Source organism: Cavia porcellus, unplaced genomic scaffold, assembly GCF_034190915.1.
Source record: "Cavia porcellus strain 051 isolate PalLab524CR breed Dunkin Hartley unplaced genomic scaffold, mCavPor4.1 scaffold_6, whole genome shotgun sequence".
Lineage (NCBI taxonomy): Eukaryota > Metazoa > Chordata > Mammalia > Rodentia > Caviidae > Cavia > Cavia porcellus.
Window position 1 is genome coordinate 78,154,726 of NW_026947489.1, and position 14,198 is coordinate 78,168,923.

General features: G+C 49.9%; 1 protein-coding gene across 3 annotated transcripts in view; it reads right to left on the minus strand.

The window, feature by feature from the left end:
* Abr (ABR activator of RhoGEF and GTPase) overlaps window positions 1-14,198 on the minus strand; it is a 195,506-nt gene that overhangs the window by 91,359 nt on the left and 89,949 nt on the right. For all 3 annotated transcript variants that reach the window (XM_013152089.2, XM_013152092.3, XM_013152090.3), the window contains exon 2: window positions 1,668-1,852. In XM_013152089.2, coding sequence (XP_013007543.2) covers window positions 1,668-1,852 — 185 coding nt within the window. The remainder of the gene's footprint in view (window positions 1-1,667; window positions 1,853-14,198) is intronic.

A 14,198-nucleotide genomic window follows, 5' to 3' on the forward strand; every position in this document is an offset into this window, starting at 1 on the left:
CCACGGATGAATAACTTGCCAGGTGGTCACGTGACATGCAAAGGAAAGGGGGACAAAGAAGCAAAGAGGACTGAGAGTGGAGGAAAGGAGAGCGGACAGGAGATGGCAAAGACCAGGCTCCGGGTTGAGGTTCTATAGGCGGCTTCTTGCACCTGCTAGCAGTGGGGTAAGAGCTGCGGCCCCTTAGAGCGGGGAAGTCTCTGAGCCTGTGAGCAGCATCTGAGTCTCAGAAGCCGCCAGCTGTGGTCAGAAGAGACGGTGAGCACAAGTGTGCTCCTTCCTGCTCTCTACTGGTTGGCCTGAGTTCAGGATCCAGGACACTTCCATCAGGTGCAAAAATCCTTGTCCCTACATATCCAAGATATCTATCTCTAACCTAGCACTCTTCCTTAGGAGGCCAGGGCCACAACACCCCAGAATGCTAGCTGTGTGTATGTGTATGTGTGTGCCCAAAGCTGACCAACACTCTCTGTCATCCCCTCCACCTACTGCTACCCCCCATCATCCCTTCCCCAAACTCTACTGCCTGGCAGCCACCAGCTCTGGCTCAGCCTCTGTTGCCATAGCAACATTGTGGCTTCCCCCAAGTGGGAAGCTGGTTGCCAAGGCCCTTGTTGCCAAAGGCTATAACAGCCACCCTGGTGTGTGAAGAGGGGGTGAGAGCCTGCTGAGGGTAGGAAGGAGCAGGGGAGTCTCCAGAATGGTAGAGTCCAGTCAGAATGGGGTGCCAAGCCCTGAAAGGGGAAATATTAACTAGCATCTCAGTGACATTCCTATGGGAGGGATGAGTAGGAAGAATAGAGCCCCCCCCCATAAAACACTTGGTCAGGTATGAACCGAGTAGGACCAGACACTCTAGGCATCCACTCCCAAACACACATGCCACCAAGAGGCATGGCTTTGAGTCTTCTTGTCAACTCCAGAAGGGCCCTGAGAAATCTGTCTTGCTGGCTCATGTGTCTCAGATGTGCACACACAAGCTGTGCTCAGACTGAGTGGGTCCCCGTCACTAGGCACAGTGTTGATTATAAGGACTGTAGCCTTCCGCATGTTTCTACCCCCACCCTGTCTTAGAGCAGCACATACTTAATATCCCTTATAAAACATATCTCTTGGGAGCAGAGCTCCTGCTTCTGTCAGACCAGGATACCACCAGGGTTTATTCTTTTCCTGAGTTAACAGAGCAGGCTGGAGGGGCCCTTGGTCCTCAGGGAACACTGCAGAAGTGGCTTGTTCCACCCCAAAGGGAGCACCAAGCTGGCTTGGGTTTTGCAGAGCCAGCATCTGGACACTGGCAATGCATGGGCATCTATGTAGCCACTTGCCAGCCTGGGTCTGGACAGGAGAGCCTGGCCCCTCCCAGGTGACCCTCCTCATACTGCTGATAAAAGGGGCTGAAAGGGGGAGCTAGTAAGAAGGTGAGGGTTTCTGGGGCAATGGTGCAGATGTTGCAGGGCAGGGAGGCAGGTACAGGGCAGGCAGCAGCAGGTGGGAGAGAAGAGAAGCCTGGGGCTGCGAGGCCCAGGATGGAGTGAGAAGACAAGGGCACCAAGGACAGACACATTCGCTCTCCTCCAATCACTGTGCCCCGCAGAGCCCGATGCATGACACCCCATGCTGTTCCACCTCCCTCTCCAAACCCAGAGGAAAGGCAGGTGTGTACCTACCCCAGGTGCCAAGCCCTCGGGTGGGGTGGGGGAGATGCTGTCTCCGCCACCCTGGCTGCGGGCGCTGAGCTGGGGAGACATGGTGGGTGACTCGTCGATGTATGGCATGGTCTCTGAGCCCTCGGGGGGCCCCTTCTGCTCTTCATGCCCCTCTGCGTCGTAGTCGTCAGCCGCGTAGCTGAAGTCTGAGACAAGGAACAAGAAAGGCCACTGAGAATCCTCCACAAGGGCTGCCAGGGACTGGTAGCGCAGTGGGCGCCGGCGGCGGCCCCCGGCTGCCATGGTCCCGGCCGCACCATGCACGCCCAGCCAGGGCAGGGGCTGCACCGGGACCCGGGCCTGGGAAGGGACTGGGAGCACTGGCAGGCAGCAGGCTCCACACAGTCAGAGGCTGCTGGGAGTCGGGAGGAACGGCGCCTCTACCGCCTCCTGCTTAATAGCATGTCAGCCTCGTATTTCAAACTGCTGTTTCCTTTGCCTCCTGCCTAATTCCACGTCCAAAAATTAAGTGGGAACAGGAGGGTAGGATGCTTCCAACTCTCCTCTCTGAGTCACCATTTTGCTTTTTATAGGGGATAAGGAGGTGGGGGCGGGCCAATCGATGTCACTTCCTCAGCCCCTCCTCCTCAGGTGCCATTTGTACAGCGAGCCTAAGCTCTCTGTGGTGGGGAAGTGCAGGTCCGAGGGTGGTGGACCTGAGAAAGTGTTCCTGGGGGGCCTCACCACTTTGAACAGGGCCCCACGTGCAGGACAGAACCCAAGGCAGGCAGACGTGGGCGAGAGGGTTGTGCCCAGGCCTGGCAGGGACACAGTGAGCAGCTGACTCCTCAAAAGCCGGCACTTATGTCTACAATTCCAATGCAGGCTTCCTTCGGAGGAGGAGGGAAAGGAAGGCAACAGGAAGTCAGGCTGCATTAACCCCCTCGGAGCTGCCGGCAGCACTGGGGCTCTAGTGCCCACGCAGACACCCCTCGTGGGACCAGTAGGCCGGGCCAGTTGGGACAGGATAGCACATCAATGCTCTGCACTGAAGGGGCTACGGGGCGGCCACAAGGACCCCTGCATCATCTCCTCAACTGCCCCCGCCTCCACCCTTTACTAGTCCAGAACTGGAATGGAGCAAGCTTGGTGTCTAGCAGGCTGCGGTTGGATCTTCTTGTTCCTGGACAGAAGGGTAACACGGCTCTAACCCATTGGTGGGCAGGAACAACAGCACACACAGCCTCAGGAGAACATGAGCTGGCAATGTGGTAGGCGCAACAGGCATACAAAGGGATACAAAGACCAGGGCACCAGGCCTGCTGGGCTCCAAGGTAGCCTCGGGGGAAGTGGTGGAATCTCATGCACATGGTACTGCCTGGTGGCCACATCTATTTGTTAGGCAGTTTGAGCATCTTCCGGATAGGTGGTATGACCCAGCATCCTGAGGTTGAACCCAAGGTCAAGGAGAAGACTAGCTGGGCCTTTTCTTTATCCACCCAGACACCACACCCTCCTAGGGTTCCAGTTCAGCAGCCTCACAGTACACGACCTCCTGGTGGCCCTTAGTCTCCGAGACCCTGGGGCAGGATCTGGCCATCCCACCTATCACCATGTGCCAGCACCCATGGCTGACATTCAGCAGACTCTAGGTAAATGTGTGTTGCATGAATGAATGAACAGAGGAATGTCTCACTCCTCTCAGGTATGAGGTTGGAGCCAGGCCTAGCTATGCCTGGCCAAGTTTTCCCCAAGGGCCCTGGCTCCTCCTCCTCTGTCACAAAATGCCAGTCCACGGATAGCCAGCAGCCTGAGAATGGTGTCAACGGGTCACCAGGGCACCCGGCCATAGCCACTCTCAGTCCAATCTGGCCCTTTGGCAGCTGAGAGCTCCCCCCAGGCTCCCTGCACCTGCTCCTGCCACCTTCCACTCCCAGATTCTGAGCAGACAGCCCATTAAGCTGTCAGGGAATATAGGTTGTCATCCCCTTCCTCCAAGACAGGCATGCGCAAGAACCATGAGCTCTGTGACACCACAGCCATAGAGATGCATACATGCCACATAGCCAGAAAACGGCCCCACTGGCCTGGAAGCCATGAGACTGTGTCCGGAGCCAGCAGAAGGTGACTGACCATGGTGTCTCAGGCAGGAGGAAGGAAGGTTGCAGCATTTCCTCTGCAGACTGGCAGTGCAAGAGGCCTGGCTGCCTGGGGAGAACTACACACTTGGGCAGGCACAGGAGGGACCCAAGATATCATATTGACTCCACCTCTCCTCCATGAGGCTCCAGTGCCTGAAGGGTCCTGGCCTCAGGGAGGGTAGAAGTGAGCCATGATGGACCTTGGCCTGACCAGTGGTTGAGAACTTAGTAGCCCACACCAACTCTCATGGTCACCAATATCCAGGGTTATAGAAACGGAGCTCTCACTGTGCAGGTGTGACCAAAAGCAGAGTTTGTAGCAGGGGCAACACGGATGCTGGCCTGGCTCCCTGCACCACACAGCCTGGCACCCACACAAGCTGAGAAGGTCTCAGCTGTCCCACCACCACCACCAGAGGACAGATGCCACGGGCCCTGCCATGTCCTGCTCCTCTAACCCCAGCTCTGTGTGATAGTTCTAACTCTCTCCAATTCATAAACAAGGTCATCAGTCTCAGAAGTCTACCTGTCTCCATTAAGGGTCATCCTTATCCCTCTGCATCTCGTGGCAGAGAAATCCTCCTCCTCAGCCCTCCTGACAGAGGAAGCTGACCAGATAGGGGAGCAAGGGTCTCCAGGATAAAGTCCAGGACAAGGGGTTAAGGGCAGGGACGGGAGCAGGGCCAGCAGTGTGTCCTCAGAGCTCTCCAAAAGTTCTCTTAGACCGTTCCTCTTTCATCCCTACCCTCCACAAGATCCTTAGGGCTCCTACCCGGAAGAGGGAGGCAGGCAAGGGGGAGAAGGCAACCCTCAAGAAGTCAGGGACCCTGGGGAGAAGGAAATCTACCTGTGGTCAGCAGGTAGGAATGGTGACTGGAGCCCAGCTTGGCCACCAGGTCTTAAAGAAGGCAGGTGAAGCTGCTGGCAGCCAACTCCATTTTTCCTCATGGTGGCAGAAACCCCACTTTATTTGGTGCATCAGTGTGCCCAGTGGATAATCAAAAGGCCACTTATCCTAGTGGTGTGGGTCATGGGATTACGTCTTCAGGTATCAGGTGTTAAGGGAATGTGTGTGGGGCTATGAGAAAAGCCGCTGAAAGGGACATATTCCCCTCTGTTCTCACTGTTCCTCCTGTTGCCAGGTTGGATAGCTGGTGGGATGGCTGGAGCTCAAGCAGCTAAACAGAATCATGAAGTGACTCTGAGAATAGAAGACAGCATTGAAGGTAGCGGAGCAAAAAGCTGAAGTCTGAGTCACTGATGGCACAATGAAGCCTCCATACCAGCCCAGGATGGTCTGCCTCTGGACCTCAATTATATGAGAATGAAAAAAAAATGCTGTTGCTATTTAAGCCACTGTTACTTACTTCTGCCAGTTACCATTACTATCTTTACTGTTTTTCTCAATTTCCTTGGCAAAATCTTTCTCTGCCCACCCCTTAAATATTGGTTTTCCTTGGGCTGAGGATATAGCTCAGAGGCATAAGTGCCTACCTGGCAGGTGCAAGGTACTGAGTTCAATTCCTAGTACCCAAAAAATAGGTTTTCCTGCCAGGTACAGTGGTAAGGTACCACACTGACATATATCTGTAATCCCAACTACTAGGGAGGCTGAGGCAGGAGGATTGCAAGTTTGAGCCCAGAGCGGGCAACTTAGTGAGACTGTCTCAAAAATTTTTTAAAGGGTGGGGGTGGGGGTGACACTGCGGGGTGTAGCTCAGTGCAATGGCCCTAGGTTCAACCCCAGCACTGCCGAATTAACTAATCTATTAGTGGGGAATTTTTAAATTGGTGTTTCTCATAGACCCTTAAAATAGACTACTACTCCGCAACAGTAAGAGCAACAAGATAAATGACTCTCACAGACATTACACGAAGTGAAAGAAGCCAGACACAAAAGAGCAAATCCTGTTTGCTTCCACTTATAGGAAGACAGAAAGCAGACAAAGCTAATGTATGGCTGGGGGTGGTGTGAGGGACAGGAGGATTTCCTGAGCTTATACAACTGTTCTGTACCTCGACAGTGACTTGGAGAACACAGGTGGATGCATTCAGCACAACTTACCAAGTGGTACACTTGGGATTTATGGGGTTGACTAAATATTGAGCCCTAGTTAATAATAGGCACACCATGCTGAGCATGGTGGTTCACCCGTGTATTCCCAGCACTTGGGAAGCTGAGGCAGGAGAATTGCCATTACTTCAAGGCCAGGCAGGGTAGAATAGTGAGATCAAGTCCAACCTGAACTACACAGAGACCTTGTCTTAAAAAAGAAAAAAAAAATGCCACTGAAGTGTTGAAGCATAATGATGTCAGCAACATATAAATATATATATAAATAATATACATATATACATATATAAAATACATAAAAATAAGAATGAACAGGGATGGGTAGATGGATAGATGTAAGATGAAGCAAGAGTGGAAAAATAGCAATTATAGGCTCTTAGTAGCAGGTAAATGGAAGTTCACTGTAGCATTCCTTCAATCTGCCCCCCACGTTTGATACTTTTCATGATACAATGATGAGAGGAAAATACTATTCTCCAGGCTTCCTTCGCTTCTTCTCCCAAATTATATTTATACTCCAAGAAGAAGTCTGGCCGACAGATCCATCTCTGATTGTCTCCTGGACCTCTCTATACTCAGGAACCTCAAACTCAATCTTTCCTGAAGTTAGTACACCAGACCACTCAAATACGGAGCCTAGACGGCTTTCAAGATTCCCTCTTCTTTCTGCCTCTCATCTCATATATCCTGAGATATCCCTCCTTTCCCTCTTCCTTCCTTCCCTCACCAACTCTTACAATTCCAACATTCTTCTCACACCAGCAGCCAGACTGCAAACCTGATCAGGTTTCTCCCATTCCAAATGCACTTCAATGGTGTGACCCAAAGTCCTCAGCTCAAGGTCCTCTGTGGTTGCTATATGCCTTGACTTGACAGCGTGGTATCCTACTGCCTTGTAGTACTAGACTTCTTCTAGGTTCCTGTGGTGGGCTGAAATACACATCCAGCTCCTAACCCCTGGTAACTGTAAATGTGACTGTTACGCTTAAGTGTCCCCCAAAGCCTCACGCCGTCATGGAGGTGGCCGAGTCTAGCATTTGTGATTGGTTTGATGTCTAGTGCTGGGATTGGCTGTGTGGGTGCCCACATACAATATAAGGGCGGGAAGGAGGCGCACTCTTCCCTCTTCTGCCCCTGTCGCTCTTGCCTCTTGCAGCCCCCATGTGCAGCTGCCCCTCAGCCAGGCCACCCTGCCTTGGAGCCAGCTGAATATGGACTGAAGCCTCCAAAAACTGTTAGCAAATAAACCTTTCCTTGCTTTACTTTGTCTCAACAAAGAGAGAAAAGTAAACAAGACAGTGACCTTATTTGGAAAAAAAAAAAAAGGTCATTGCAGATAGATACAATCAAGTTAAGGATCTTAGGATGAAATCATCCTAGACTAACCGTGTGGAGCCTAAATCCCATCACATGTCCTTCTGAGAAATAAGGGAAGAGACGCAGACATGGAGGAGACAGAGGCAGAGCCTGGAGTGATGCAGCCACAGACCTGCAGCCACCAGATGCTGAAAGCAGTGAGACTTATCCCCCATTGGCTTGGGAAGAAGGCACCACTCCACCTGCATTGGAACTGCTAGCCTGCAGAATGTGAGCAGACAAATTTCAGCTGGGTAAGCCACCAATTTTGTGTAGTCTGTGATGGCAGCCTGAGAAAATGAACCTTCAAGCACACACACAGTGCTGGCCACTGCACCTCTGCACTCGCTGATGCTGTGCGTCCTTAGCCTTCAAATCTCGCTCAGAGGCAGCCTCTCCTGTGAACTTCCCTGTGTGCCTCACATGATGGTAACTAGAAAAAGTGCTTCTATAAAACAGGAAAGAACTGTACATCTGAACTTTCTAAATGAATAAAGGACCCTGCCCACAGTACCTACAGTTTTCAAAGTGTTAATCTCACTTGTACTTGAAGAAAATGCAAAATACTACTTCATTGTGATAATTTTCCTATCAAATCAGCAAGATTTAAAAATAATATGTGGGCTGGGGATTTAGCTCAGTGGCATAAGCGCCTGCCTGGCAAGTGCGAGGTTGTGAGTTTGATCCCCGGTACCACCAAAAATAAATAAATAAATAATAAATAATATTATGTGTCCAGGATCAATGGTAGGGTACTTGCCTCACATGTAAGGCCCTGGGTTCCATCTCCAGTATTGCAAATAAAATTAAATTAAATTGAAAAATAACAGCTAGAGCTGTCATGGGGCAGGTCCTCTCAGAAGCTCTTGTAGGGCCTATAATAGAGTTTTTCTTGACTTAATTTACTAACTTGTATCAAAGCTTTATTTGATACAGCTTAATGTAAGCCACTGTCCTAAGATATTAATTATAAATGTAAATAAAATTACAAGGTTATTAATTGCAGAGCTATTGGATTATAAAATATTTAAAGTGATCTCAATAATTAATAAGGGATAATTTTAATAAATTATGGTATGTCTACAAGATGGACTAATATACAGCTGTTTAAAATTATATGAATGATGTATATCATCTTGTTAAATAAAGATTCATAAAAATAATGTACAAGTATTATATGTTAAAAAAAAAAAGAAAAAGAAAAAGGTCTGTATGTAGACAGAAGAAAGCTTGATGGCCACAACACCAAACGATATAACAGCATTTGTTTTTGGAGAGCTTGGAAGAATTTAATAGTCTCTATTCTCTAGGCCACTAGCAGACAATATCCACAACTTTTCTTTTGTCCAATATCCTTTTCTTCTCTACTTATATTACCTTGGTTTTAAGAGTACAACAGATCCTGTCCCAGACAAGATACCCAGATTTTCTGTTTCTCTTACAACTAGGAATGGTCATTTGGCATCATTCTGGGCAATGACAGCCAAGTAAAGTATGCCAAGGCTTCTTGCAAGGCATTTTATCTTGATGATTAAGAGGGGACTTCTTGTTTGGAACGCAAATGTGAACGGAGCTACAGTGGCCATAACGCCGCCATGTGCAAAAGGGAAGAAAAAACACGTATGTCCCTGATGCTGATGAGCCACTGAGCTGCATTAGAAAGAGCCCACTTCATTCTTGCTAAGCAGGAAACCCTGTATACTGGGGTTTTTGCTACTTAAAATGAACACATTTCTAAGGACTATCTTTGCAGCCCAGGAAGACAGTCTGATCAGCAGTAACACCTCAGAGGCACAGTGAGGCAGGGGACAGGGGAGTGGGCGGTAGGGAGATGGCCAGAGGGGCTTCAGCAACAGTGGGAGGCGATGGCCACTGCACTAACAGCAAGAGCCCTGCAGCCAGATGGCCTAAGTTCCAGTTCACCTTCTACCAACTTTCCCTCCTCTCTGGTCCCCAGAAGAGTTCCTGGCACAAGGCAGCCACCTATCATAGACAACAGAGGAGCAAATGAGTATGAACAGGAGGAAGACAAAGATACCGAGTCTGCAAGGGCCACTGAGATTCCAGCTGAATAACACACGCAAAGCACTCAGCACATAGTAAGCATCCAATACATTTTAGCTGCTATTATTAATATTATTGACTCCTGAAAGATGTGTGGGTGGTTGGCAGGCGGGTGAGAGATGCGGGCAGAGTTCTAAGCAACAGGAGGAGGCTTGGCAATGGCACAAAGTATGAAACAGCAGGGCTCCTTTGGCAGACTATAAATAACTAGGCATGACTGGAACACAGAGTGAGCAAGGGTGAGGTGACAACACTGGAGAGGTGGGCACAGACCAGCCCTCATGGGCAGAGCCGAAAGCTGGGCAGGACTCAGAGGAGTCTGCTGACCCAAGTCATGACCTTGACCTTGGGTCCATGACCTTGGGTCTCGCAAACAATAGCACTGCTAAATCATGCTGATTCTCGATAATTCTCAATGCAGGGCCCTCTGCAGGCGGAACCTGAGACCTATAGATCTCCTCGGAGTTACCTGGACAAGGAACCCCACATGACTACAGGGGTACCTCTTCCAAAGAGGAGAGAGCCTACATCCTGGAGGTGACAGGACAGATGCCAAAAGGGAACAGCTATGTGACCCGTGCTGTGTTCTTTTTGGGCAATGTGAGAGGCAGGTTCAAACTCAAGGGGCAGCCCTCACACTGGCCACCTGAAGCTCTGCTTGGTGCGAAGGGAAGCAGCAGCCTGGGCAGGCTGCTTACAGCCTTCTCTGAGATTGTCCCACACTGATAATCAATGGACGAAACAAAAACACGCTGGGACCCACCCTGCCAGGCCCCAAACAGATGGTGGGGGCCCTTCCCACCTCCTTCTGGGCCTCCAAGAAGCATCAGATACAAAGCAGAGTTAGCTTTCAGTGATGGCTTACTCCTACCATCCCAGCAGGGATGACACCAGGGCTGATTGCAGAAGAAAACTTTATTTTCTGCCTGGGAACTAATGAAGCGCGGTGCGGGGAGAATCTTGAGGGAAGTCCAGGCCTGACCATCATTCCCACCAAAGCAGCACTGAAAGGCTTCAGACAGCTCTTCATGCCCTCAAGGATCTCCCATGATCTGTGTTACAGGAACTGTCTCCCACTTGTGACTGTGTAGGCCCCAGACTGTGGGTTACCCCACTTCACCTGTGTAGTAAGAAGGGACAGGTGAATCTTACAAACACGATGTGGAACAAAACATGCCCAGCACAAAAGAGGACATATCACAGCATTTTATTTATATGAAGCTCAAGAACAGGCTAGGGCTAGAGGGGGGCTCAATAGCAGAGCATTTTCCTAGCATGTGTGAGTCTCTGGGTTTGATTCCTCCCACCTGCTAACAACACACGCATGCCAGGCAAAATGAATGGATAGTAGGAGAAGTTCACAGCTGAAGGTGGGCCGTAGAGAGGAAGTGTGTTAATTGAAAGGGGCATGAAGGAATTTTGGGAGGTAACAGCAATGTTCCATGTCTTGATCTGGGTGTTGGTTATGCAAAGAGATTTATGCAAATATTCACTTGGCTGTACATTTAAGATTGGTTCATCTAAAAATGTTTTTAAGAACCAAACAAGTTGTACCAGTATAATTTTCATTTACAATTGAGGAAATGAAGGTACAGGGAGTGAAGTGGCTTGCCCAGGGTTTAATGGCCAAGTGGAAAACCAGCTGAAACATGGACAGCCTGATGCTGAAACCCATGCTGTTAACCATCCCCACAAGCAGAACCCGTATGAACAGAAAGAACAGGCAGATTGCTCTTAACAGAGTCAAGAGCAGAAGAAACAACCTGTGTCAAGCAGGGAGAGGAGGAAGAGGCCTGCCTGCTGAAGAACCAAGCAGACAGTACTGGCTGTGCTCAGGGCACTGGTGAGGAGACTGATAGGGATGAAGGGTCACAAAAGCCAAAATAACAAGGTGTGCAGAGTGGAAGCTCAGGTCCAAAGAGAAACTAAGCCGAGCCAGGTACATTAGATAATTTGTGATGGAGCAAACAGTCCTCACACAGGTGGTCAAGGGTGGCAGTGGTGGGAATGAAAAGGAAAGGCTGGGTGTGGGTGAGGTTATGAAAAGCTCAGACAGGAAGGGGATCCTCTGAGCCTGGACGTCTGAGAGTCCCGTGGACAGAGGACAGAAAGGATGACCAGGTTACTGTGCACAGACTTATGTCCAAGTTTAGACAGATCTGGACGGAGAAGGGGCAAGCTCATGCCTGTGGGAGGGCCAACCTGCAACAGGACAGGTGTCTGCACTGGAACTGTGGGTCTGGGGCCTGGTGACTCCGAGTCAGGGACCCAATCAGCAAAACTCAGCTTCTACTTCATCGGATACATTTTGGGCCAGTTATGTTTTTTGGATGACAGGAGCAGTTTTTCAGTTATGAAAGCCGCCATCAAATTTACAATGATAGGGTCATTATCTCAAACTGTACTTGAAAAGAACAGCTAATAACCTGGACCAGGTGTTACACAGGGAGGACTGGACTGAAGCAAAAATGCATCATCTCTCAGAATCAGCCTTCACCTCCCACACGGTTCTCTAGGAAGTACAAGGTCAGAACCGGATGAAGCAACAGCGTTCGCCTAACACCTAAGGGGAGGTACAACCTTATGGAGTCTTGTAGGTCAAAGCAGGTAAGATTCTTAGCCCTCACTTCACTCCCAGCAGCCTTCAAGGTGATGGGCCCCTCCTCTTCCAGCAGCACTGGGCTCGCCTGACTTCGAGCATACCACGCGGCTGGTGTTCTCTTTCCTTAGCTCACACTGCACCACAGCTCTTGCATTGGGTTTTCCTGTCTCACTGGGCCACACCCTGGAGCTTGGACCTCTTCCCTCTCTTCTCTCACCTGTCAGTGTTTCATACAGTCCCTTGGCTACATGTTCACAACTGTGGTACATACTCTCCCAGCTTAAACTTTTCTCCTGAACCCCAGACTGGTTGAGAATTCACAGGACATTGAGGGCTTTGGTACAGCACTCCCAGAGCCTAGGAACGACCAAAAGCCTATTCATTGTCACAGAGAGTGTACGTATGGACCATGAAAGAAGAGATGGCCAGAGGATGCCCACTCTCCCAAGATGGCCAGGGTTCCCAGGAATGGCCCAGAGAAGGCTAGTGGGTGAGGCACTCAGAGCAGCGCCAGAGCTAGAGATGCTTCTCCTGGGGAGAAGGACCAAAGGACAGCTTCCTCCCTGTGCAAGGGCTACTGCCTGCTTGCAACAAGAAGATGCTTGGATCCTTCCTCGTGCAGAATGATGCAACGATTTCTCATCACAAAGTCGACACCAGGAAAGAGATCCATCAAGTCACATACCCAGGGCCGAGCCCAAGCCAAATCTCCATGACTGTGAGCAGCATAGCACAGCTGGTGACTGTTGGGAGGAGGCTGCAACACAGTCCACAGCCACTGAAGGCAGGGGAGGGCACATGGACACTGTTCTGCCCACCCTCCCACATGGCGCTGCTCTACACACAGCCTTCGGTGTTTTCTGACTGCCCATCCCTTCCTACAAACACAGGGGTCACTCTGAGTCTCAGTGAGACCCAGATTCCTGCAGCTTCCAGGGGTGCAGCCTCCTGGGTATCTAATCTTCTGTCCCATGCCCACTGTCTGTTCTGAGGCTGACAACTTCTGCAGCGACTCTCAGGTCTTTCACATCCAAGCCCAATCTCATAGTTTTCTTCACCCTCCGATGTTTGCTCATCCTTGGCTTCACCTAGTCTAATACAAAACAAGCCCCCAAAGGACTCCGAGTTCTGGGTCTCTATTAGCACCAGAGCTGAGCTGCCCCAAAGCCAAGCGATCTGGGTTGTATGCCAACTCTGGATTCTCCGTGGGTTGGTTTTGGGCCTCAGTGAGTCACACCTCTCTGAGCTTCAGTTTTTCATCTCTCAGAGGAGGATAACAATACCCATGTCACAGGGTGCTTAAGAGAATGACATTTAAAAAAAAAAAAACATAAAGTAGGTTAAAGAATTTGGCACAGTGTCTGGGGCACAATAGTATTTGTAAAGGTAGGAGGAAGCTGAGCTGGAGCCACAAAGGCACAGAAAAGAATGGGCTGGGACCTTTGGGACCTGATGACCCCAGCTGACCCAGATGATACCTCTGGCAGCACTGAGTCATGGTCCACCATCAAAATGAGACATCATGGAGACAAGCACCTTTCTTCTGGGAGAAGCCACCTGATTCCTAACACCCTTCTGCCCTAAGACTGACAAAAGAGGACAGAAGGGACTATGGCAGTACAGTGGTCAAGGGCATAGGCTTTGGACTCAGACTTGGGCCATATCTCTATGTGAGAGCCATCTACCTTTAGACAAGTTACTTAGCCATTCTGAGCCTCAGTTTTCTCATCTATGAAATGGGGGTAGCAAACACCTCACAAGGTTTTTATGGAGAGAATGAGAAAATATATGTAATGCAAGGTACCAGGCCCAGAGCAAGCACTCAATCAACAGCAGGCATTATCATTGTGACACTGCCCCAGTTCCTACTACATACCCTCAAGGATCTCCTTGTTTATAGAAAAGGAGCTGTGCTAAGGTTCCAGAAAACCTTCTTCCATCAGCAGAGCCCCCTGTTAATTGATCAGCCTCCAGTAAGTAGGCTCAGAATAGAACAAGGGGGCTGAGGATTTAGCTCAGCAGCATAAGTGCCTGCTTTGCAAGCAGGCAGTCCTGAGTTCGATCCCTGGTACCGATTAAAAAAAAAAAAAGAATAGAACAAGGCACCAAGGCCCAGCAGAGTTTACTTCTTGAGATTCAAGATACCTTCACTGCATGCCGGTGTGAAGATCCTGATGTGTGGCTCCCACCACAGAGACTGAAATGAGATCACTCAAGCGTCAGGACTATGAAAGCTCCCTGAGAAATTCTGTTGTATAGAAGGCGGAGATCTTCCAGTTTAAGATGAGAATCCTGAGGTCATGGTCTTGAAAGAT